The 25616-nt window shown below is 57.3% G+C and overlaps 7 protein-coding genes across 7 annotated transcripts; 3 read left to right on the top strand and 4 right to left on the bottom strand.

Annotated features, from left to right (window-relative positions):
* Nucleotides 1–1728: 1728 nt before the first annotated feature.
* PHYSODRAFT_377643 (hypothetical protein) lies at nt 1729–2004 on the bottom strand (the record flags this gene model as incomplete). The annotated part of the gene is made up of 1 exon (XM_009534354.1): nt 1729–2004. A coding segment is annotated over one exon (276 nt), but the record flags the coding sequence as incomplete, so codon positions are not given.
* A 42-nt stretch (nt 2005–2046) lies between these two features.
* On the bottom strand, nt 2047–2490 carry PHYSODRAFT_447166 (hypothetical protein; the record flags this gene model as incomplete). Its single annotated transcript, XM_009534353.1, has 1 exon — nt 2047–2490. A coding segment is annotated over one exon (444 nt), but the record flags the coding sequence as incomplete, so codon positions are not given.
* Nucleotides 2491–4993: 2503 nt separating this feature from the next.
* PHYSODRAFT_336750 (hypothetical protein) lies at nt 4994–7759 on the top strand (the record flags this gene model as incomplete). The annotated part of the gene is made up of 1 exon (XM_009534352.1): nt 4994–7759. The coding sequence occupies one exon, from the start codon at nt 4994–4996 to the stop codon at nt 7757–7759; it is 2766 nt and encodes a 921-aa protein (XP_009532647.1).
* Nucleotides 7760–7989: 230 nt separating this feature from the next.
* On the top strand, nt 7990–9036 carry PHYSODRAFT_515023 (hypothetical protein; the record flags this gene model as incomplete). The annotated part of the gene is made up of 1 exon (XM_009534351.1): nt 7990–9036. One exon carries the CDS (start codon nt 7990–7992, stop codon nt 9034–9036), a length of 1047 nt encoding a protein of 348 aa, XP_009532646.1.
* An 83-nt stretch (nt 9037–9119) lies between these two features.
* Nucleotides 9120–10246, bottom strand: PHYSODRAFT_563126 (hypothetical protein; the record flags this gene model as incomplete). The annotated part of the gene is made up of 3 exons (XM_009534350.1): nt 9120–9511; nt 9731–10061; nt 10124–10246. The coding sequence occupies 3 exons, from the start codon at nt 10244–10246 to the stop codon at nt 9120–9122; spliced, it is 846 nt and encodes a 281-aa protein (XP_009532645.1).
* A 3972-nt stretch (nt 10247–14218) lies between these two features.
* Nucleotides 14219–14839, top strand: PHYSODRAFT_336747 (hypothetical protein; the record flags this gene model as incomplete). The annotated part of the gene is made up of 4 exons (XM_009534349.1): nt 14219–14243; nt 14350–14528; nt 14564–14667; nt 14704–14839. The coding sequence occupies 4 exons, from the start codon at nt 14219–14221 to the stop codon at nt 14837–14839; spliced, it is 444 nt and encodes a 147-aa protein (XP_009532644.1).
* A 733-nt stretch (nt 14840–15572) lies between these two features.
* On the bottom strand, nt 15573–25559 carry PHYSODRAFT_336746 (hypothetical protein; the record flags this gene model as incomplete). The annotated part of the gene is made up of 26 exons (XM_009534348.1): nt 15573–16153; nt 16230–16409; nt 16532–16712; nt 16910–17205; nt 17303–17602; nt 17700–17999; nt 18097–18396; nt 18494–18793; nt 18891–19190; nt 19288–19587; nt 19685–19984; nt 20082–20381; nt 20479–20778; nt 20876–21175; nt 21273–21572; nt 21670–21969; nt 22067–22366; nt 22464–22763; nt 22861–23160; nt 23258–23557; nt 23655–23954; nt 24052–24351; nt 24449–24748; nt 24846–25145; nt 25243–25423; nt 25539–25559. 26 exons carry the CDS (start codon nt 25557–25559, stop codon nt 15573–15575), a joined length of 7440 nt encoding a protein of 2479 aa, XP_009532643.1.
* Between the last annotated feature and the right edge of the window lie 57 nt (nt 25560–25616).

The raw sequence follows: 25616 nt of genomic DNA, 5'->3' as shown, positions 1-25616 counted from the left end.
AGCCTTGTAGTTCGGGTAACCCTCTCGCAATAGGTTAACAACCTGCGACATATACCCCACCGCAGTAGCTTTGGCCAAGAGACCGCCACGCGCACTCTTTCTAGTTTGCAGGTATATAGCGAAGGCGGTTAGTAGGGAGTAAAAGTTCTGACTAGGTAGAGCTCCAGGCTCCGCTAGCGACTTTGCAATGCACTCTAAAGAGCTCTCGCTCATGTTACCCAGAGCCAAGAAGTCAGCGAAGCACTTTAAGGCTGCCGACTCCTGGCCCGCTGTCCCCTGTGGGACGTCAAGCCCCCTTGCTGCTCGCTGCATCTTGTAGAGTACTCTGGAGTCGGAGCCTTTCCAGCGTAGATGGCTTCTCCGCCAGCCGTTACTCGAACAATGTGATTGGGAAATATCGCGATATTAGGGATAAGTTAACATTTACATTTGAAGTTGGTATAGGACATTATCCTGTAATTGTGAGCTCGTACCAACATAATTGGGAAAAGTTTGGGAATAGCTCTGCGACAAATGCTATTGGCTAAATTTCTATGATGAGACAAATCGATTGGGCTATGACTCATAGCTGCTCATAGCCTACGAGCAGCTCTCACAAGATAGGGTTAGGGCAACTACATCCATGTTGGGAAAACACTTTCTTATCGACACAAGGTCCCCGCCATACAGAAATTCGGGCAAAACATACAGAGGTGCGCATCCAAAGCATACATACAAAAACTGCACAAACGCCACATGTTTGGATTAGCACACGGCGTCGATCTTGCCAAGCAGCCGCATTCGCAATCTTGCCAAGCAGCAGAATTCGCGTAACTCCGCCGTGGGGAAGAATTACTTTTTCACGCTTGTACTGCATGGCAACGCAAAGTCCGTGTCAAACTATGCACTGAAAATTTAACGGCGGTGATTAAGGCAGTGTAACAAGGATCAATGCTTGCTCACAAAGTTTGTATACGCAGCACACTGACATTTGTAGTCCGTCAATCGAAAAGCCGATTGATGGAATTTGAAATCCTGGATTCTCCAGAAGAGCCTGATTGATGTATTAGCTTAATCACTCAATCGGAAGACATTCGATCTACCTCTGTAGATTTCGCTTCTGAATTTCGACACAGGGACGCGTATCGCCAGCTCCATGACTCGCTACCCTCGTTACGGTTTCCCGGGCTCGACTGATGCGTGTTGCAGAAGGACGATGGGACTTCCACGAGGGGGGCAGCGGGTATACTGGGCGAAGAAAGCAACCAGCTCCTACTGCGATCTTAACAAGCATGTCGTGTGAATTCAAGTGCGTCGGAGCGGCAGATGCAGCTTATCTCTGCCGCGACTCGAGGGTGGACGGCAGCAGTATGATTACTCGTATGTACGAAATCGGCCGAGCGCAATTGCGAGAAACACGGTCCACGGTTGCGACGATCCGTCCACTATGGCTGCTGTATGTGAGGTGGCTTCTTTTAGTGATCCTGCGACTGGCGAAACTGCAAGTGCTGCATTACATGTACCTGATAAAAGTGGTGCTGTACAGAAGGGCCTGGCCTGCGTGAAAACTACATGGAAAGTTTTTCCTATCATCGACAGGACTGCAGTCGGTCGAGGTTTTCGATACCGCGTTAAGTGGTGTGACGAACTGGATGGTCATCGGTGGGAAGACACTTGGGAGCCTGGTTTCATGTTACGCAAGGATGGTTTTAGCGATGGCTGCAGTATTGTAGATGCATGGAAAGCTTACTCATGCTCGGTGCGGCGACTCACCACGAAGAAAGCTCCGACTTGGTATCTCCTGGCTTGGTCGGTGAACCCGCAGGTTATCACGGGGTACCCAATATCACTCAGCTCAAAAGGTTGTGTCAGCATGGAACAGGAAAGAGCATCACCCGTACTGAAGCGAATACAACTGTCGAGTATTGCTAGTGAAGTCACGCCGACAATAAACGGGTCATCGTCATCTCCCGAGCCAACGTAAGTCATGCCATCGACGTCCAGTTTTGCACCAAACACAAATGCCGTTTCTGGTGGGTTCTCGGGTTTGTAGCAGCGCGATCGGGCCAGTCTGTGAATTGCTTGGATAGAGTTCTTGGGCCCTTGTTCTTTTCGGATACGTTTTAGGGCGATCTGAACCTGAGAAAGCGTAGGCCACCCTCCCCGCGACGGTCGAATGTTGAACTGTTTCTTCAGATGGACCTCGATAACCCGGGGTGGCAGTCCAACCTCATCTTGGGTAGCGATAAACGCTTTCATAGGGCGAGTGACGAGGGGAGTGTGTTGTTCGCTGCACGTGAGCACTCCTCTCGCGTGGCCGTTCGAGTTCACAAGTACGCGCCACTTATCTTGTCCCTTGCAATGGAATACCTTCCACACAACTCCACACTTGCCAAACCTTATACAGGTTTTACTTGAGCACTTCAGTCGACGCTCTATCATCGTGTGCTTTCCGCCACAGATGCGGCAGAAATCGAAGCCCACTGTGTGAAAAACGGCGGTACAACACATGAGCTGATCACGGTAGCTACCATAGTCATCCGCGCTGTCAAGAAGAGAGAGCTGTATCCACGTAGACATCCTCGCAACAAGAAGAAAGTAGAAGCCTGTGAGTTTGCAGTATAAGCGTTTGAGTTAGCTGTGTATGTACAACCGATCGCTGCGGGGTCCTAGCAATCCAGTCACTCGGATAAGAAGCCGAGTCAATTCAGCCGCTCCGCAATTTTGCCGTCCGGCTAAGAGGCCGGGGTAAATCCGCCGGCCGGCCGTTATACTTCGAACCATGTTATTATACTCTAGTCAGGGTTATATATTCCATCCCCCACAATATGGTTGCTCCCCAGAGTTGTGTATTTTGCACCACAAATCCGTATAGTTACAGACAACGACGGATAAATCCGGCACCACTGAATGGCATCCTCCATAGTAAATGTACCAGAATTCTCTGTCGGGAACGATAGAGATTGTACAAGGCAATGGCATAAAATACACGTAACGGAGCATAAAGTACACACAAATTTAGAGAAAGTACTTAAAACCATATGGATGACAAATGTCAAGTGTAAATCTCGAAGATGATTGGCTATCTGAATTACTTATTGTAAAAGTACAACATATGTGTGCCGGTTTTGCGTTGCCGTATTTATCCGTCGTTGTCTGTACGCACGCTCCTCTTTCTTATCCTACAATAATCGCTCATGGACATTTGATTGGGCCATGACGGCCATATAATGGCTAAGTATAAAATCATATGTGTCGGCACCGTCACGATATTTATCCATATCTCAGCTTCTAGACATTCTACTATTGTAACATGCTACACCTGCAGATACACCTTATTTTGACTCGTACAGCATTGAACCCGGCGGCTCTGATTCTGGCTGCGCGCTGGATGGAGATGCTGGCATAAGATCCGATCAGGATCAGCGATTCTTAACCAGTTCCAATTGTCGCTGCGGATACTGAATGTTGGCACCAACGGAATCGATGAAGACGGTACTGCTCGATTCGGAGAGCTACCGAAACTTAACAAGAAGCTGGTGATGCTGGATTAGTCGGGCTCCGGTTTGGACGCAAAGGGGACGCCTCCTCTTTCACCGGCAACAGCATACGGAACGAACGCGCAGAGAGTAAGTATCTTTCAGGACGTCGTTGCGCTAGAATTGCAGGATAAAAGTGATGAAGACCGTGAAAATGGAGACGTGTAAGTATGTTGCTACGTGAATCGAAGCGATGCTGATGGAGCTGGAGGTCACGGCGTTTTGCCACCAAGTGAATTCACATGCACCAACTCGCAGTTCGTGAAAGCTAAGTGGGGTGAGACCGCGAAGTGTGTGTGGAGAGAGTGAACCGAGAGTGCACTAAACTCGTAGGCGAGTACTGCTAGCAGATAGCACTTCTCACCCCCGATATCGGCGTGTAGACTTGAATCACTTTGCCACACTCACACTCACGACTTGGCTTTCGTGAACGTTCGAGAAGGAGCAATCCAGGTGACTGGAGAATGAGAGCAAAGCTGCTGAGGTGGGGTAAAGCAGCAGGTTGTCAGCATCTCGAAATTAGTACGTCATAGCTGACCACTGCGTACCGCATACATTAAGCGCCCCATTCAGCACATCTTTTTCAACACCAGTAGGTAACCCGCAACGCTTGCCAACACTGCCGAGGCTGAAGTCTTGATCCGGAGCGTAGGTGACGACGGCTTGGCGCAGCCGAACGCCAGGCACGGGACGTTCTCCCCGACTGCGGGCGGCCTGTCAGGAGGTCGGTAGGGCTCGATGGCGGGCTGCGCTACCGCGGACTGCTCTCCAACGCTGGTCGTCGAAGTCGCGCTCAGAAACGAATCGGGGGACAACCTCGTCCTGAAGCTGGAGCACGGCAGCCCAAGTGGAGATCAGACTCAAGATATCCAAGACTCACCTCCGTATCACCCTCCTGCAGCGCAACGCCGAGACAATCGTGATGAGCTTCATCGCGGGCCATTCTCGTTCCCGCTTCTGTATCTCGATGGTCTGGGGAAGCTAACCATCCCCTGCGCTAACTCTTCCCACCGCTCGTTGGATAGTAGAAGATGCCTTCATACCGAAGGAAGCGGGCTAAGATGCGGCGTCTGCGTTCAAAGGAGCGGATCCACCACAGCGACAAACCTGGATGGAAGCAATTCGGAGAGCTGCCGGAGCTGCTTCAGAGGAACTGCACTCCTTAAGAGTACGCGTGCGTCACCTGAGAGAGTGATGGTCCGTCATAGAAGCCTCGCCCTCCAGGGCCTGGAGAACGAGGCTTCTCTCCGTCCCGCCAATTCACAAAGTGAAAGGCAACCTTTCCTTTCCTTTTTGTTGAAGTGGGTCCACATGGCTACATTACGTCGTCCACACCACTTGCCGATTTTCCACCAATCCGCGCCGCGCGTCCGTTTCATATCCGGCGCTTCATCGCGCCTCGTAGAGCCAAAAAGCCGCCGCGTCATAAGGCGATTCCTCTGTGAGCTCGCAACCCCCCGCACGTTCTGGCAGCCATGGCGATGCCCACGATGGCCGCGATCGCCAAGCGCATGACGGGCGCCGCGAACGACTCCAAGTTCTTCAGCACCACCAAGAAGGGCGAGACCCACGAGCTGCGGCAGGAGCTGGCCAACCCGAGCCGCGAGAAGAAGAAGGACGCCGTCAAGAAGGTCATCGCCAACATGACGGTGGGCAAGGACGTGTCCATGCTCTTCACGGACGTGGTCAACTGCATCCAGACGGCCGACACGCAGCTCAAGAAGCTCGTGTACCTCTACCTCATCAACTACGCCAAGAGCAACCCGGACCTGACCATCCTGGCCGTCAACACGTTCGTCAAGGACGCCGCCGACCCCAACCCGCTCATCCGCGCGCTGTCCGTGCGCACCATGGGCTGCATCCGCGTGGACCGCATCACCGAGTACCTGTGCGAGCCGCTGCGCCGCTGCCTGCAGGACGAGGACCCGTACGTGCGCAAGACGGCGGCCATCTGCGTCTCCAAGCTCTACGACATCAACCCGGACATGGTGGAGGAGCAGGGCTTCCTGGACATGCTGAAGGACCTCATCTCGGACTCCAACCCAACGGTCGTGGCCAACGCCATTGCGGCCTTGAGTGAGATCTCGGAGAACAGCGGCGGTGCCATGGCTTTCAAGATCACCAAGTCCGTGCTGCAGAAGCTGCTGGCGGCGCTCAACGAGTGCAACGAGTGGGGGCAGGTCTTCGTACTCGACGCGCTGGCAGGCTACACGCCCGCGGACTCCAGGGAGGCCGAGGGCATCATTGAGCGCGTCACGCCCAGACTGCAGCACGCCAACTCGGCCGTGGTGCTGTCCGCGGTGAAGGTTATTATGAAGTTCCTGGAGAAGGTCTCGGACGCGGACACGGAGAGGAGCCTGTCCAGGAAGATGGCCCCGCCGCTCGTCACGCTGCTGTCTGCGGAGCCCGAGATCCAGTACGTGGCGCTGCGCAACATTAACCTGATCGTGCAGAAGCGCCCCGCGATCCTGGCTAATGAGATCAAGGTCTTCTTCTGCAAGTACAACGACCCGATCTACGTCAAGATGGAGAAGCTCGAGATTATCATCCGCCTGGTCTCGGAGAGGAACATTGAGCAGGTGCTGCTGGAGTTCAAGGAGTACGCGACCGAGGTGGACGTGGAGTTCGTGCGCCGCTCGGTGCGCGCGATCGGCCGCTGCGCTGTCAAGCTGGAGCGCGCCGCGGAGAAGTGCATCAACGTGCTGCTCGAGCTCATTCAGACCAAGGTGAACTACATCGTGCAGGAGGCGATCATCGTGATCAAGGATATCTTCCGCAAGTACCCGAACCAGTACGAGAGCATCATCGCCACGCTCTGCGAGAATCTGGACACGCTGGATGAGCCCGAGGCCAAGGCGTCCATGATCTGGATCATCGGCGAGTACGCCGAGCGTATCGACAACGCTGACGAGCTGCTGGAGTCGTTCATGGACTCGTTCGATGACGAGACCGCGCAGGTGCAGCTGCAGTTGCTGACTGCCACTGTGAAGCTCTTCCTCAAGCGCCCCAACGAGACGCAGGACATGGTCCAGAAGGTGCTGCACAAGGCTACGGAGGAGTCGGACAACCCGGACCTGCGCGACCGCGGCTACGTCTACTGGCGTCTGCTTTCGGCCAACCCGGAAGCCGCCCACGCCGTCGTGCTCGCCGAGAAGCCTGTGATCAGCGACGACACGTTCGCGCTTGAGCCTTCGGTTCTGGACGACCTGATCGGCAAGATCTCGACGCTCGCCAGCGTCTACCACAAGCTACCCAGTGCGTTCGTGGTGCGCACGACGGTCTCGGAGCTGCGCGAGCACCGCCAGGACGACGACCACAGCAACGAGGACGAGGACGAAGGCTCTTCCGACCAGCCCGAGGAAGGCTCCAGCAGTGGACCAGTGGACCTGCTGGACATGGGCGATCTTTCCCTGGGCGGCCCCGCCCCGACTGCTCCTGCTCCCGCTGCGGCACCGGCAAGCGCTAGCGCTAGTCTTGTTGACATTTTCGGTGGCCCGGCCGCCCCGCCTGCTCCGGTTACCGTTGGCGGTGTGGCTCCCGCTGTACAGAAGAAGCTGCTGATGAGTGCGCAGCAAGGCAAGGGCCTGCAGATGACGGGCGCCTTCACACGGCGCGGTGGCAACTTCGTGCTGGACGTGGACTTCGAGAACCAGTCTCCTGCGCCGATCGCGGGCGTGAGCATCCAGTTCAACAAGTCCACATTCGGCGTGGTGCCCATACAGGCAACAGTGACGTTCCCGCAGCCGCTGGTGCCGGGCCAAACTGTGAACCAGGTTGTGCCTATGGGCGTCAGTCCGCAGTTCGTCAACGCCGCCGTGGCGCCGAACCTCAATCTGCAGGTGGCTATCAAGAACAACTCGAGCGGCGACGTCGTCTACTTCCAGTCAGAGCTGGACCTGTCGGCGATCTTCACGGAGGCCGGCAGCATGGCGTCGACCGAGTTTATCAGCATGTGGCAGGGCATCCCCGAGGCCAACGAGCACTACTTCGCGCTGGCCACGGGCGCGCACGGAGTCGACGCCGTGTCCGAGCAGCTGGGCCGCCACAACGTCTTCTACGTGGCCAAGCGGCCGATCGACGGCAAGGAGATCGCGTACTTCTCTGTCAAGACCATGACCAACGTCGTGGCGCTGTTCGAGCTCACATTCGACAACTCGGGCACCACAAAGGTGTGTCTCAAGCTGGAGCAGAAGGCCTTCAGCGCGCTGCTGCAGCAGACAATGGAGCGCTCGCTGGCGTAAGTTAGGGAGGGTCACTGCTTGTAGCATTTAGAGGCGAAGGGAGGAAGACCGGACCCATGAAACAAAGCGATAGCAGCCGCCACCCGCGCCTACGCGACTCGAGTAAGAGGTAAAAGTGAGATTCATTTGTTTGGCTTTGTCGTAGTGCGTTTGAGCTTGAGCGGACGCGTCCGTTTAAGATCGATTCAATCGGCTATCCTAGGTAGATCCTCTCTAGACCAGCAGTAGCCATGGCGACGGAGATCCGCGCCGCGCCCGAGGCCGTGACTTGGCAGGACCGCGAGATCCGCTTCGACATCTCGGCGGCGGCCATGCAGCTCCGCAAGGGCGAGACGTTGGTGGACTCCATCAACTCGGTCGAGGACACCAAGGGCAACAACGGAGACCGTGGGTCGCTCGAGATCACCAACCTGCGGCTGCTCTGGGCCTCGCACAAGTCCATCCGCACCAACTTGAGCATCGGCTACAGCTGCATCCAGAGCCTCAAGATCCGCACGGCCACGTCCAAGCTGCGCGGCAGCACGCAGGCGCTGTACGTCATGACCAAGTACGCCAACAGTCGGTTCGAGTTCATCTTCACGAGTCTCGTCAAGGCCAGTCCGAGGCTCTTCACCACCATCCAGGCCGTGTTCCGCTCCTATGAGACCACCAAGCTCTACCGGGAGCTCAAGCTCCGAGGCGCCATCATCAAGGAGAAGGAGCTCACGCTGCTGCCCCACGAGCAAGTCTACACGCGACTCAACGGCGTCTGGAACTTGTCCTCGGACCAGGGCAACCTCGGCACCTTCTTCGTGACCAACGTGCGCATCGTGTGGCACGCCAACCTGGCCGAGAACTTCAACGTCAGCATCCCGTACATGCAGATCAACTCGGCTCGCATCCGCGGCTCCAAGTTCGGGCCGGCGCTGGTGATCGAGACGTCCGCGGCCAGTGGTGGCTACATTTTGGGCTTCCGCGTGGACCCGGAGGAGCGACTCCACGAACTCTTCAAGGAGATGCAGAGTCTGCACAGCGTCTTCTCCACCAACCCCATCTACGGCGTCGAGTTCGAGATCGAGGAGAAGCCGGCGCCGCTGGAGCAGCTCAAGCAGCCGCGCAAGATGGACGACGTCGAGATCGAGGAAGACTACTCGAGCTCCATGGACGCCTTCGCGGCGTACTACGCGGCGGTGAACAAGAACCAAGACCGACCCGCGACGTTCTCCAAGGAGCTGGGGCTGGCGATCGAGAGTCTGCCCGATGGGTTTAGCGTCGGAGATCTCTGGTACGTCAACTAGACGGCAGACCTACAGGGCATTGGAAAGCTGAAGCATACATTAGTACCGGTTAATGAAAACTTGCACTGATAGCTAGTTTTTGTCTAGCCGGAGGAAAACGGTCGAGCAGCAGGAGCCGAACTGTTGGTTGTTGACCCGTTCCCAGCAGTAGCTGGACCACCTGAAGGCGGAGCAAAAGCAATTCGGAACGCCTGCTGCTGGGGCATTGGTCTGCTGGGGACACTCGCTGAGTTGGTCTGCGCGTGTTCCATGGCTTCTCGGGTCGTAACAACGGGGATTCTTCCGCTCTCGATAATTCGCAGGAACATGCGGAGCTCGGCGTAGCAGTGAGCGAACAGATCGTCGTCCATCTCGGCCATGAGCTCTGCAATGTCCTTGCCGACGTTGAAGGCCGCCAGAAACTTGCCATACTGCGACGGTTGCTCCCTCCTAGCTGGGGGTGAAGGCTGCGGTTGAGCTTGATGTTGCGGTCGAGCTTGACCCGCGTTCCTTATCACGAAGGATAGAGGTCGGTCAGCCGACACAGCAACGCTTGGTTGCGGGGCACGAGGAGGTGCAACAGCAACTCGAGGAGGTTGAGGGGTGCTGGCAGCTACAGCAGGAGGTGTAGCACCACCTCCCGCGGATTGAGATGGTTGCTCAAGCACTCCAGCAGTTGATGGTGCAGCAGGAGCAGGAGCAGGAGCAGGAGAACTGGGAGCAACTGAAGTGCTGGTCGTCCGAGCTGGAGGCGCAGGTGCAGCTGAAGGTTTCTTTCGGAGTGATGCGAGCAAGTTGTGGACGTCCCGCATCACGACCTCCTTGTCTGTGTGTTCACGCACGTACTCGAGGATCTTCCTCGGCTGCACGTTGGCCTTCATGAGAGCGCGCACCGTCCGAAGAATATCAGGGTCATCGACCTTCCGAATCATCGGGTGTCTGCGATAGAGTCCGCCGGAGAGCTCGTGGTTGTGTTGCGCGATGTGGGACGTCACATACACGAAGTACTGCCCCGTGGCGTGGTCCTTCCTCAGCAGTAAAGTCATCTACACACCAACAACACGAAAAAAAGTTAATAAGCAACATAAGAATAATAGCAATATTCAACTATGTTGCTTACCCGTGCCGGACAGTTGATCGCCCTTGACGGCTTTCTCGTCCTCAGCCCCGCCGCTCTCGGTCGGGGTTGGCCATGATGGGTACACACCACCCCTTTGCTGTATATGCCCATCTCTTCAGGCAGCAGTTCATCTGGGGGCGCGGTCTTCCCGTGGCCCTCGTACCGCTCCTTGATGCGCTTGTTCCTCGTCGTCACGGGGGTCACCGTGCGCGTGGAGTAGACCTGGAACGTGCGCTGCTGGTACTCGGCCAAGTACTCGTGGAACTCGTTCCAGTTCGAGAAGATGGTCTTGTCGATGGGCTCCACGGTCACCAGCACGCTCTGGTGCTCGTCGCTGCTCGGCGTCGGGGGGCTGGAGACGGCGGCCTCGGCGTACTGCTGCTGGCCCTGGTCATGGTAATACTGCTCCCCGTCCGATTCGGACACGCCCCGACTCGACTCTTGCTGCATAATTGCACAGTTCACCCCGACCAGACACTGGCGGTAGAGAAATGGTTGCTGGATAAGGGAGAAAAAGTAATAAACATTTTGAGTACACTCTGTTTGGGCAACTTGAAAAGACAGTCTATAGCGGGCACTAAGAACAAGTGGAAGGCGATGGCAACATGGTGCGGATAGAAGCTCCATTTGCCCAGGGCGTCTTTCTCAGCCGTTTAGCCGTCTTCTGCTCTCGTTGAGTCGATAACTTATTTTTTAAACTTGGGCTACGCTTAGGCTGGGGTAGCAATTTTACGGGACCAACCAGGGTTTTTGACACAAATTAGAATGCTCTGTTTGGAGGAATAATACTGTAGCGATGACTGCTTTCGTTTGACGACTGGTAGTCTTCGACTACCGGCGACATGGGAGTACTTCGCTGACGTCTGGGGGCATATCACGACAATCGAAAAGGAATCCGACCGATCGCTGGAAGTTTAGTTACCCACCGCCTCTTTAGAGTTTTGAATTTGTTGCGGTTTAGTCGGCTACCTACACACGGATACGCGCACTGCTGCATCTCCGTGGTCGTATCGCTAGATCTCTAGGATACGAGCCCGCGGTAGGCGCCCGTACGCACCGCTCCTTTTGCCTAGCAAGTGATAAGAAGCGCTATGAGCCCGCCTCAGCGTCCAAATAACCGTCTGTGTGGACGACCGAGGCGGCTTCGTGAGCGATACTTTTATGAGAATCCTAGCGCATTATACAAATTCTTAGTAATGCCGCGATTTCGCATGCCTTGTCATTTTTGGGTTCTAAACTTATGCCTAAGGTAGCATATCTTCTAGTGGATGAGCCATACACCCCTCCCAACTTAAAAACTTGTCATTCGTAGTGGTCGTGACGATCATAGCTGATACGCTTCCACTGTTTGAGTGGTTTTGCGTGCTCGCGTTGTTGTTGCCGCGCTGGCCGCGCGGCTGCCGTATTGTGTCAGCACCACCAGCCATTGGATTCGTGCGCCATCCTTGACTTTTCCAGTCGTTCCGTGTGGGGCTGCACATGTACATGTACTACATAGATTGAGTATCGTTTCTATCTTGTAGCTGCTGCATTTATACTTTTTTGTAAAGAAAAAAACTTGTCCGCACAGTGGACTTATCTCTCAAGATGAAATGTGGAAAAGTTCACATATAGACAAGGAGGCAAGACTGTCGAAAAATGGTTTGCAGCAACGTTTGCGCGTTTCTAGCCGTCACGGGTGGTTGATTCCTCCGTACAGCTGAAGAAGGGCAACACTAAGAGAGTACACAGTGATGCACTGGTATGGCCGTGGGAATACGCATCAGCGAGACCAGCGCGCACTCACAGTCTACGACGACTAAAGGGACAACACCTGTCAGCTGAAGCTACTCTAGTTTAGCGTCGTAGTCAACTGGATAGTGCCGGAAGACACGTGGCCTTGATAGTTTGGGGTCCTTGGTGGTGGTACTGCGGCAATCGTTGTAGCCCGCGAGGCAGAGCAGGCGGGTGGGCAGGTAGTCGAGATGTGCGTCACCAATCTGCGCTGAATTCGAAATGCTGAAGTCATGCTCGGTTCATCACAGGCGCAACACGATTGATGTTTAGCTCTACTAGACAGAAAGTGAAATCGCCTCAGCTTCCAGCTTCAGTTACCGGGTCACCAATAGAAAGACAGACAGCGACAAAGGACCACGTATACCGGCCTCAGTTACCGGCTTCAGTTACCGAGGTGCGAATTAACCTGATTTGGGCTACAGTGGAAAGTTCACAGGTTGTGCTTGGCCGGCAGAAAAGTTTTGTAACTTACCGAAACCAGGTACCTTTCTAACCGAAATAGAGTACTTGTTAACCTAACCAATTACATTTAAAGCTACGAATGGCTACATGTATAAAATCAAGGACAAGTCTAAGATAAGACTAATACGAGTTATTACTACAGCGCGCAGAGAAACCCCGAGCTACCTGTGCGGGTCAGTATACTAAGACCAAGTCAAAAAGATGTGCAAGTGAAATGACAACAGCGCTTCAACTCACAAAATTGTCATTTCTTCTTGGTTTCGCACGATTCGACGCGGAATCGTTTGAACTATAATCTGCTCGAATTCCATTGGCTATTAAAGACTGGATTTTGACAAATCGCCGCTCGGTCCAATCTGAGTTTATCTTGGTTTTTGTATTGGATCACCAGATTGTGAACTTCCAACGCCTGGCAAAACGTGATGAATGCCCTCAGACATTGCACGATATCATATCCGTTTCTTGGTTTCTCGGGATCCTGGTTTGCTTATATGGATGACAACATGAGTACCTTTCGCCTCATGTGTGCATTGTATCGTTAGTGTTGCTGGATGCAACTGGGTAGGTCGAAACACTGGGTCATCGGGCTTGCAAATCGTTTTGACTTACTATATGTATGTGGCGGGCTTGGGGTGGGCTATGACTTTTTCCACCCGCTGTACTCTTGTGAAAGGTTGCTTAGGATTTCACAAATAAACTACGCTATGCATCCGCTGAAGCATACTTTATAGCTGGGCAACGCTTGTCAATATCTCGTGCTATCATGTCTGCTAGCTCGAGCTACGTAAGCTGTACGCCTCAAATGTTGAAAGCTTAGTACATCGTCTCAGCTCGCCAAACATGGAACGGAGGGTGTTAATATTGTCACTGCAGATTTGGATACCTGTATGTCATTATAGGTGGCATTCTGGCCCATAACGTGCTCTGGTTCGAATGTAGACGAAGCGATGAGTTGCGTAATTTTAAATAAAAAGAGAGAGCGATCTATCTACCTGTTGGGTGAGCAAATACCGCTCATTTCGCGAAACTCTGACGATTGACTACTAAGGCTTCGCGGGTGCTGGAATAGCTCGTCCAGACTTGTCTAATCCGCATTGCAAGCGGCTTCGGTGCGCCGCACATGCTGCGCACCAGGCACTCTCTGAATACTTTCCCCACTCAATACGATAGTGGCATCAAAATTCATATCAGCAGGGTTCCGCAGTAGCTTTAACTCTCTCTCTCTCTCTCTCTCTCTCTCTCTCTCTCTCTGTATATCTAGGTAGCCTAGCTCAATAGTTTGTGAGTGGATTCCAAGTTTTTGCTCCGGCCCAGAGCATTTAATGGCCACTTTGTTAAGTTTCCAGGCCAAAATGAGACACTGGTCGTCCTCAGTATCTTCTTGACGTAGTTCAAGAACTCGACTTAGTCGACTGTCAGCAAAACGGTTTATTTAGCAACTATTCTTGCCGCTTGCAAATACTCTGCCCTCTAAAATAGACCACGCCTGTCTCTTAACCCCTCATTCACCAATGTCGGATGATCCGTTAAGTGAAATATTTACTCGTCGGATCTGCTGACATACGGAGCTTACATACACACATACTGGTATATTTTTCACATGTTATACAAAACCATATATGCGGGAATATGTCGCTATTTCACATCTAAAGACAGGAGCGAGCAAAAGCCAGGCCATCCGCCCAGTCACTACGCATTAGTACTGTCGCTACGCATTATTACACAGATTACGGCACCGCCGGTCACGAGCGACGGCTGTGGCTACATTATGATTTGTGTTCTGTCCAGGGTTCTGGCAGAGTATTGCACAGAACAAAATATGAGAACCAGCACTAAGTGCCACGGATGAACATTTTTGCCAACGACGATCGTTCGTCTTGCTAAACTGCTGCAATCTCATGAAGCTTCTCTAATGCTAATTGCAGGAGCAAAGTTCCGGCACACGACGACCGGCAGACTGCAGCACCTGTGAGGAGGACCGGTCACGGACACGACGACGGGTGGCATTTCGGACGGCGACATCCTAGAGCGCGCGTTCACGGAGACGGACGAGAGTGACATGCCCAGGAATCGGCTGTACCGGGCGATGGATGAGTATCTGACGGAGATGAAGGCGCGTGAGCACTCGCACCCGGCAGTGTCGCTGTCTGGGGGAGTGGACTCGATGGTGGTGGCGTACCTAACCTAAAGCACAAGCTGAGTGACAAGCACGGAGGGTTCAAGATCGTGGCAGTGCATCTTGACTACGGCAACCGCGCCGAGAGCGGAGCCGAGTGTGAATACGTGCGTCGCTGGTGCGAGAGGTTTGGAATTATTTTCCATGTCCGAAGGGTTGACGAGGTGAAGCGAGCGACCACGAAGCGTGATGACTACGAGCGCGTGTCGCGGGAGATCCGGTACTGGGCGTATGCGGATGCGGACGGAGCTGCTGAAAGGAGATCATGTCATTGTGCAGGGGAGGAATAGCCGAGCGTCGCGTTATCTAGAGGCACTGTTGCCAAATCGAGTGGCGATGCCATTCTGTACGAGCCGGCGATGCTGACAACCGACCGACATAATACTGCGGCTCCATCGGGCTGGAGCACAGCGACGGCGTGCGAGAGACTTCGGTGAATGAGGACAGACTAGTGGGGACGGTTGGCGAGGACGAGGGACGTGATCTCGCGCTATTGCAGCGCTGCCGTGGTAGAATCGTGGAGGCACTGGTCGTGTCCACGGCCAGCGTAGGGGCGTTGGCCGCAGTCGATACTGATTTGATCAGCAAAAGCTGTTTTAGGCGTTGCGGACGGCAATCCGTTGACGCTGGCACGCAGTTCGGTCAACAGCGTTTCCATTAGTGATGGGAGCTGTGAAGCTCAATTCCGTTGAGTAATATTTGAAGCTGCGTACTACACTGAGCAGCTTATGCTGGCAAGCACACATCCAACACGTTGACTAGGACGGTGTTGAATATCTTTGAAAAATAAAACAAACACGTAGCTAGAGGAAAAAGCAAAGGATATGTATTTGAAGCGTGTTAGTTGCCTGCAATACCGTTAGCACGCTCAATCTGCTCTCGGTCCGCAGGTACCAAGTTCGAAAGTGGCTCCAGTGTATTGGGCCAGTTCATCAAGACCCTGAGGCCGCCGTCTGCTGGATAGTGTATACCCCGTATAACCTCGTAGTGGTTTGTAGGAGGCCCGACAGGCATTTGCTGTGGTCAGCGCAGGTACCTTGCAAGGGCGCGTGCATCCGCAGGGTACAAGGCGGAAAAAAGTTCGAGCGTGTCCTCCCATTCCACCCACGCTCGGATCTCTCCATCCGCCATTCGCTCAGTACCAACTACGCGCACGTAGGGATACGCCCTCTCCTCAGGCGGTACTTCATCAACTTGCGGCGGGTCCTCGTCAGTCTCGGACTCAGCGTCAGCCGTCTCTCCTGGTGAGCCGGGCGGAGGACTAGAGGCTGTCGGGGCACTAGCTGCTCTCGGCGGACTAGGAGCTCCAGGAGGACTACCCGCTTTCGGTGGACCGGGAGCTATCGCCAAGCCAGGAGCACTCGTCGTCCGACGAGCTCTCTCCGGACTAGGAGCTCTCGCCGGATTAGGAACACTAACGCCATGCACACCTCCTTCTTCCTCTTTCTCTTCGCCTTCGTCATACGTGTAGTCTTCGTCGCTAGCGAAACCGTCGTCACTGATCGGGCTGGTCGTCGCAGCGCTGACCGCGCCGATCTCTTGATTGCCGGACTTCGCCGAGCATGGAGCTCCCAGGGAACTGGTATCCCTCGCTGGACCAGACGCTGTCAGCACACCAGAAACTCTCGTTAGGTCAAACGCTGTCGGGGGGTTTGGTGATCTAGGAGGACTTGTCGAGACAGAAGCTGGTGATTGTGGCGATCGCAACGGAACTCTTGGCGGGGGCGTCGGGGCGGACAGAGATGGATGCGGAGTCTGCAGCGGGGACGCGGCAAGCATTGTCCATGCTGGGGGTGAAAGCCCTGCTGTTGCTGACGCTGCTGCTTGGTACTGCGCTGATGCCTGCGGTGAGCCGATCTCCTCGCCATGACCACCAAGGTCGTGGGTAGGAAAATACCAAATGACCAGGTCGACAGTGCGTTGCGCCTTTAGAGTTATTTTTTTCTTCTTCTAAACCCGGCTTGACTATACATGTAGTAGACGCATGTGCTTTTGGTCGAACGTGGTGGAGTCCATCGCCAAGGCCGGTGATATCTCGCAGTACCCATGGCGCGACAGCTCGGCTACCTGGTTAGCCCGTCCCTCTCTAGGGCTCTCACACGGCATGTCGTCATAGAGCCAATCGAGCCACGATAGTTCCCAGCCGGGCGTTGACAACACGACCTGTAGATGTAGTGCACGACCACGTTCACAAACGCATCTTATCTATCGCCTTGTTGCCATGGTGCCGGCGAAACACACAGCTCGGGTCCGCCCTCGACGTAGCTTACCACCTATGGCCAACGGTGACCAGGCTAAAAACGCAAAAACGCGCACAGCACAAGCGCTTCTTGTTCACATCGTTGTCCACAACGACCGACCAGAGCCGACACGCTGGCCGTAGATACGAGCAATGACGCCACGATACTACCACGGCAGCGCTGCAATAGCGCGAGATCACGCCCGTCGTCCTCCCCAACCGTCCCCACCAGTCTGTCCTCATCCACCGAAGGCTCTCGCACGCCGTCGCTGTGCTCCAGCCCGATGGAGCCGCAGTACTTTGTCGGTCGGTTGTCGGCAACGCCGGCACGTACAGAATGGCATTTCCACTCGACGCGGCCACACCGCCGCCCGATAACACGCACCTCGACCCTCTCCACGCTACTCCTCGACGTGGCTTGCCGCCAACATCATTCCGACCAGCACGTCTATGCCAGCGACAAGCCGACCGCAGCGCACAAGCGCTTCTTGTTCGCTTCGTTGTCCACAACGACCGACCAGAGCCGACACGCTGGCCGTAGATACGAGCAATGACGCCACGATACTACCACGGCAGCGCTGCAATAGCGCGAGATCACGCCCGTCGTCCTCCCCAACCGTCCCCACCAGTCTGTCCTCATCCACCGAAGGCTCTCGCACGCCGTCGCTGTGCTCCAGCCCGATGGAGCCGCAGTACTTTGTCGGTCGGTTGTCGGCAACGCCGGCACGTACAGAATGGCATTTCCACTCGACGCGGCCACACCGCCGCCCGATAACACGCACCTCGACCCTCTCCACGCTACTCCTCGACGTGGCTTGCCGCCAACATCATTCCGACCAGCACGTCTATGCCGGCGACATGCCGACCGCAGCGCACAAGCGCTTCTTGTTCGCTTCGTTGTCCACAACGACCGACCAGAGCCGACACGCTGGCCGTAGATACGAGCAATGACGCCACGATACTACCACGGCAGCGCTGCAATGGCGCGAGATCACGCCCGTCGTCCTCCCCAACCGTCCCCACCAGTCTGTCCTCATCCACCGAAGGCTCTCGCACGCCGTCGCTGTGCTCCAGCCCGATGGAGCCGCAGTACTTTGTCGGTCGGTTGTCGGCAACGCCGGCACGTACAGAATCACATTGCCAGTCGACGCGGCCACACCGCCGCCCGATAACACGCACCTCGACCCTCTCCACGCTACTCCTCGACGTGGCTTGCCGCCAACATCATTCCGACCAGCACGTCTATGCCGGCGACAAGCCGACCGCAGCGCACAAGCGCTTCTTGTTCGCTTCGTTGTCCACAACGACCGACCAGAGCCGACACGCTGGCCGTAGATACGAGCAATGACGCCACGATACTACCACGGCAGCGCTGCAATAGCGCGAGATCACGCCCGTCGTCCTCCCCAACCGTCCCCACCAGTCTGTCCTCATCCACCGAAGGCTCTCGCACGCCGTCGCTGTGCTCCAGCCCGATGGAGCCGCAGTACTTTGTCGGTCGGTTGTCGGCAACGCCGGCACGTACAGAATGGCATTTCCACTCGACGCGGCCACACCGCCGCCCGATAACACGCACCTCGACCCTCTCCACGCTACTCCTCGACGTGGCTTGCCGCCAACATCATTCCGACCAGCACGTCTATGCCAGCGACAAGCCGACCGCAGCGCACAAGCGCTTCTTGTTCGCTTCGTTGTCCACAACGACCGACCAGAGCCGACACGCTGGCCGTAGATACGAGCAATGACGCCACGATACTACCACGGCAGCGCTGCAATAGCGCGAGATCACGCCCGTCGTCCTCCCCAACCGTCCCCACCAGTCTGTCCTCATCCACCGAAGGCTCTCGCACGCCGTCGCTGTGCTCCAGCCCGATGGAGCCGCAGTACTTTGTCGGTCGGTTGTCGGCAACGCCCGCACGTACAGAATGGCATTTCCACTCGACGCGGCCACACCGCCGCCCGATAACACGCACCTCGACCCTCTCCACGCTACTCCTCGACGTGGCTTGCCGCCAACATCATTCCGACCAGCACGTCTATGCCAGCGACAAGCCGACCGCAGCGCACAAGCGCTTCTTGTTCGCTTCGTTGTCCACAACGACCGACCAGAGCCGACACGCTGGCCGTAGATACGAGCAATGACGCCACGATACTACCACGGCAGCGCTGCAATAGCGCGAGATCACGCCCGTCGTCCTCCCCAACCGTCCCCACCAGTCTGTCCTCATCCACCGAAGGCTCTCGCACGCCGTCGCTGTGCTCCAGCCCGATGGAGCCGCAGTACTTTGTCGGTCGGTTGTCGGCAACGCCGGCACGTACAGAATGGCATTTCCACTCGACGCGGCCACACCGCCGCCCGATAACACGCACCTCGACCCTCTCCACGCTACTCCTCGACGTGGCTTGCCGCCAACATCATTCCGACCAGCACGTCTATGCCAGCGACAAGCCGACCGCAGCGCACAAGCGCTTCTTGTTCGCTTCGTTGTCCACAACGACCGACCAGAGCCGACACGCTGGCCGTAGATACGAGCAATGACGCCACGATACTACCACGGCAGCGCTGCAATAGCGCGAGATCACGCCCGTCGTCCTCCCCAACCGTCCCCACCAGTCTGTCCTCATCCACCGAAGGCTCTCGCACGCCGTCGCTGTGCTCCAGCCCGATGGAGCCGCAGTACTTTGTCGGTCGGTTGTCGGCAACGCCGGCACGTACAGAATGGCATTTCCACTCGACGCGGCCACACCGCCGCCCGATAACACGCACCTCGACCCTCTCCACGCTACTCCTCGACGTGGCTTGCCGCCAACATCATTCCGACCAGCACGTCTATGCCAGCGACATGCCGACCGCAGCGCACAAGCGCTTCTTGTTCGCTTCGTTGTCCACAACGACCGACCAGAGCCGACACGCTGGCCGTAGATACGAGCAATGACGCCACGATACTACCACGGCAGCGCTGCAATAGCGCGAGATCACGCCCGTCGTCCTCCCCAACCGTCCCCACCAGTCTGTCCTCATCCACCGAAGGCTCTCGCACGCCGTCGCTGTGCTCCAGCCCGATGGAGCCGCAGTACTTTGTCGGTCGGTTGTCGGCAACGCCGGCACGTACAGAATGGCATTTCCACTCGACGCGGCCACACCGCCGCCCGATAACACGCACCTCGACCCTCTCCACGCTACTCCTCGACGTGGCTTGCCGCCAACATCATTCCGACCAGCACGTCTATGCCGGCGACATGCCGACCGCAGCGCACAAGCGCTTCTTGTTCGCTTCGTTGTCCACAACGACCGACCAGAGCCGACACGCTGGCCGTAGATACGAGCAATGACGCCACGATACTACCACGGCAGCGCTGCAATGGCGCGAGATCACGCCCGTCGTCCTCCCCAACCGTCCCCACCAGTCTGTCCTCATCCACCGAAGGCTCTCGCACGCCGTCGCTGTGCTCCAGCCCGATGGAGCCGCAGTACTTTGTCGGTCGGTTGTCGGCAACGCCGGCACGTACAGAATCACATTGCCAGTCGACGCGGCCACACCGCCGCCCGATAACACGCACCTCGACCCTCTCCACGCTACTCCTCGACGTGGCTTGCCGCCAACATCATTCCGACCAGCACGTCTATGCCGGCGACATGCCGACCGCAGCGCACAAGCGCTTCTTGTTCGCTTCGTTGTCCACAACGACCGACCAGAGCCGACACGCTGGCCGTAGATACGAGCAATGACGCCACGATACTACCACGGCAGCGCTGCAATAGCGCGAGATCACGCCCGTCGTCCTCCCCAACCGTCCCCACCAGTCTGTCCTCATCCACCGAAGGCTCTCGCACGCCGTCGCTGTGCTCCAGCCCGATGGAGCCGCAGTACTTTGTCGGTCGGTTGTCGGCAACGCCGGCACGTACAGAATCACATTGCCAGTCGACTCGGCCACACCGCCGCCCGATAACACGCACCTCGACCCTCTCCACGCTACTCCTCGACGTGGCTTGCCGCCAACATCATTCCGACCAGCACGTCTATGCCGGCGACATGCCGACCGCAGCGCACAAGCGCTTCTTGTTCGCTTCGTTTTCCACAACGACCGACCAGAGCCGACACGCTGGCCGTAGACACGAGCAATGACGCCACGATACTACCACGGCAGCGCTGCAATAGCGCGAGATCACGCCCGTCGTCCACCCCAACCGTCCCCACCAGTCTGTCCTCATCCACCGAAGGCTCTCGCACGCCGTCGCTGTGCTCCAGCCCGATGGAGCCGCAGTACTTTGTCGGTCGGTTGTCGGCAACGCCGGCACGTACAGAATCACATTGCCAGTCGACTCGGCCACACCGCCGCCCGATAACACGCACCTCGACCCTCTCCACGCTACTCCTCGACGTGGCTTGCCGCCAACATCATTCCGACCAGCACGTCTATGCCGGCGACATGCCGACCGCAGCGCACAAGCGCTTCTTGTTCGCTTCGTTGTCCACAACGACCGACCAGAGCCGACACGCTGGCCGTAGATACGAGCAATGACGCCACGATACTACCACGGCAGCGCTGCAATAGCGCGAGATCACGCCCGTCGTCCTCCCCAACCGTCCCCACCAGTCTGTCCTCATCCACCGATGGCTCTCGCACGCCGTCGCTGTGCTCCAGCCCGATGGAGCCGCAGTACTTTGTCGGTCGGTTGTCGGCAACGCCGGCACGTACAGAATCACATTGCCAGTCGACGCGGCCACACCGCCGCCCGATAACACGCACCTCGACCCTCTCCACGCTACTCCTCGACGTGGCTTGCCGCCAACATCATTCCGACCAGCACGTCTATGCCGGCGACATGCCGACTGCAGCGCACAAGCGCTTCTTGTTCGCTTCGTTGTCCACAACGACCGACCAGAGCCGACACGCTGGCCGTAGATACGAGCAATGACGCCACGATACTACCACGGCAGCGCTGCAATAGCGCGAGATCACGCCCGTCGTCCACCCCAACCGTCCCCACCAGTCTGTCCTCATCCACCGATGGCTCTCGCACGCCGTCGCTGTGCTCCAGCCCGATGGAGCCGCAGTACTTTGTCGGTCGGTTGTCGGCAACGCCGGCACGTACAGAATCACATTGCCAGTCGACGCGGCCACACCGCCGCCCGATAACACGCACCTCGACCCTCTCCACGCTACTCCTCGACGTGGCTTGCCGCCAACATCATTCCGACCAGCACGTCTATGCCGGCGACATGCCGACTGCAGCGCACAAGCGCTTCTTGTTCGCTTCGTTGTCCACAACGACCGACCAGAGCCGACACGCTGGCCGTAGATACGAGCAATGACGCCACGATACTACCACGGCAGCGCTGCAATAGCGCGAGATCACGCCCGTCGTCCACCCCAACCGTCCCCACCAGTCTGTCCTCATCCACCGATGGCTCTCGCACGCCGTCGCTGTGCTCCAGCCCGATGGAGCCGCAGTACTTTGTCGGTCGGTTGTCGGCAACGCCGGCACGTACAGAATCACATTGCCAGTCGACGCGGCCACACCGCCGCCCGATAACACGCACCTCGACCCTCTCCACGCTACTCCTCGACGTGGCTTGCCGCCAACATCATTCCGACCAGCACGTCTATGCCAGCGACATGCCGACCGCAGCGCACAAGCGCTTCTTGTTCGCTTCGTTGTCCACAACGACCGACCAGAGCCGACACGCTGGCCGTAGATACGAGCAATGACGCCACGATACTACCACGGCAGCGCTGCAATAGCGCGAGATCACGCCCGTCGTCCTCCCCAACCGTCCCCACCAGTCTGTCCTCATCCACCGAAGGCTCTCGCACGCCGTCGCTGTGCTCCAGCCCGATGGAGCCGCAGTACTTTGTCGGTCGGTTGTCGGCAACGCCGGCACGTACAGAATCACATTGCCAGTCGACGCGGCCACACCGCCGCCCGATAACACGCACCTCGACCCTCTCCACGCTACTCCTCGACGTGGCTTGCCGCCAACATCATTCCGACCAGCACGTCTATGCCAGCGACAAGCCGACCGCAGCGCACAAGCGCTTCTTGTTCGCTTCGTTGTCCACAACGACCGACCAGAGCCGACACGCTGGCCGTAGATACGAGCAATGACGCCACGATACTACCACGGCAGCGCTGCAATAGCGCGAGATCACGCCCGTCGTCCTCCCCAACCGTCCCCACCAGTCTGTCCTCATCCACCGAAGGCTCTCGCACGCCGTCGCTGTGCTCCAGCCCGATGGAGCCGCAGTACTTTGTCGGTCGGTTGTCGGCAACGCCGGCACGTACAGAATCACATTGCCAGTCGACGCGGCCACACCGCCGCCCGATAACACGCACCTCGACCCTCTCCACGCTACTCCTCGACGTGGCTTGCCGCCAACATCATTCCGACCAGCACGTCTATGCCGGCGACAAGCCGACCGCAGCGCACAAGCGCTTCTTGTTCGCTTCGTTGTCCACAACGACCGACCAGAGCCGACACGCTGGCCGTAGATACGAGCAATGACGCCACGATACTACCACGGCAGCGCTGCAATAGCGCGAGATCACGCCCGTCGTCCTCCCCAACCGTCCCCACCAGTCTGTCCTCATCCACCGAAGGCTCTCGCACGCCGTCGCTGTGCTCCAGCCCGATGGAGCCGCAGTACTTTGTCGGTCGGTTGTCGGCAACGCCCGCACGTACAGAATGGCATTTCCACTCGACGCGGCCACACCGCCGCCCGATAACACGCACCTCGACCCTCTCCACGCTACTCCTCGACGTGGCTTGCCGCCAACATCATTCCGACCAGCACGTCTATGCCAGCGACATGCCGACCGCAGCGCACAAGCGCTTCTTGTTCGCTTCGTTGTCCACAACGACCGACCAGAGCCGACACGCTGGCTGTAGATACGAGCAATGACGCCACGATACTACCACGGCAGCGCTGCAATAGCGCGAGATCACGCCCGTCGTCCTCCCCAACCGTCCCCACCAGTCTGTCCTCATCCACCGAAGGCTCTCGCACGCCGTCGCTGTGCTCCAGCCCGATGGAGCCGCAGTACTTTGTCGGTCGGTTGTCGGCAACGCCGGCACGTACAGAATGGCATTTCCACTCGACGCGGCCACACCGCCGCCCGATAACACGCACCTCGACCCTCTCCACGCTACTCCTCGACGTGGCTTGCCGCCAACATCATTCCGACCAGCACGTCTATGCCGGCGACATGCCGACCGCAGCGCACAAGCGCTTCTTGTTCGCTTCGTTGTCCACAACGACCGACCAGAGCCGACACGCTGACCGTAGATACGAGCAATGACGCCACGATACTACCACGGCAGCGCTGCAATAGCGCGAGATCACGCCCGTCGTCCTCCCCAACCGTCCCCACCAGTCTGTCCTCATCCACCGAAGGCTCTCGCACGCCGTCGCTGTGCTCCAGCCCGATGGAGCCGCAGTACTTTGTCGGTCGGTTGTCGGCAACGCCGGCACGTACAGAATCACATTGCCAGTCGACGCGGCCACACCGCCGCCCGATAACACGCACCTCGACCCTCTCCACGCTACTCCTCGACGTGGCTTGCCGCCAACATCATTCCGACCAGCACGTCTATGCCGGCGACATGCCGACCGCAGCGCACAAGCGCTTCTTGTTCGCTTCGTTGTCCACAACGACCGACCAGAGCCGACACGCTGGCCGTAGATACGAGCAATGACGCCACGATACTACCACGGCAGCGCTGCAATAGCGCGAGATCACGCCCGTCGTCCTCCCCAACCGTCCCCACCAGTCTGTCCTCATCCACCGAAGGCTCTCGCACGCCGTCGCTGTGCTCCAGCCCGATGGAGCCGCAGTACTTTGTCGGTCGGTTGTCGGCAACGCCGGCACGTACAGAATGGCATTGCCAGTCGACGCGGCCACACCGCCGCCCGATAACACGCACCTCGACCCTCTCCACGCTACTCCTCGACGTGGCTTGCCGCCAACATCATTCCGACCAGCACGTCTATGCCAGCGACATGCCGACCGCAGCGCACAAGCGCTTCTTGTTCGCTTCGTTATCCACAACGACCGACCAGAGCCGACACGCTGGCCGTAGATACGAGCAATGACGCCACGATACTACCACGGCAGCGCTGCAATAGCGCGAGATCACGCCCGTCGTCCTCCCCAACCGTCCCCACCAGTCTGTCCTCATCCACCGAAGGCTCTCGCACGCCGTCGCTGTGCTCCAGCCCGATGGAGCCGCAGTACTTTGTCGGTCGGTTGTCGGCAACGCCGGCACGTACAGAATCACATTGCCAGTCGACGCGGCCACACCGCCGCCCGATAACACGCACCTCGACCCTCTCCACGCTACTCCTCGACGTGGCTTGCCGCCAACATCATTCCGACCAGCACGTCTATGCCGGCGACATGCCGACCGCAGCGCACAAGCGCTTCTTGTTCGCTTCGTTGTCCACAACGACCGACCAGAGCCGACACGCTGGCCGTAGATACGAGCAATGACGCCACGATACTACCACGGCAGCGCTGCAATAGCGCGAGATCACGCCCGTCGTCCTCCCCAACCGTCCCCACCAGTCTGTCCTCATCCACCGAAGGCTCTCGCACGCCGTCGCTGTGCTCCAGCCCGATGGAGCCGCAGTACTTTGTCGGTCGGTTGTCGGCAACGCCGGCACGTACAGAATGGCATTGCCAGTCGACGCGGCCACACCGCCGCCCGATAACACGCACCTCGACCCTCTCCACGCTACTCCTCGACGTGGCTTGCCGCCAACATCATTCCGACCAGCACGTCTATGCCAGCGACATGCCGACCGCAGCGCACAAGCGGGGGATC

Source organism: Phytophthora sojae (assembly GCF_000149755.1).
Source record: "Phytophthora sojae unplaced genomic scaffold PHYSOscaffold_7, whole genome shotgun sequence".
Classification (NCBI taxonomy): Eukaryota; Oomycota; class Peronosporomycetes; order Peronosporales; family Peronosporaceae; genus Phytophthora; species Phytophthora sojae.
This window is presented reverse-complemented; position numbering and strand designations above follow the sequence as displayed.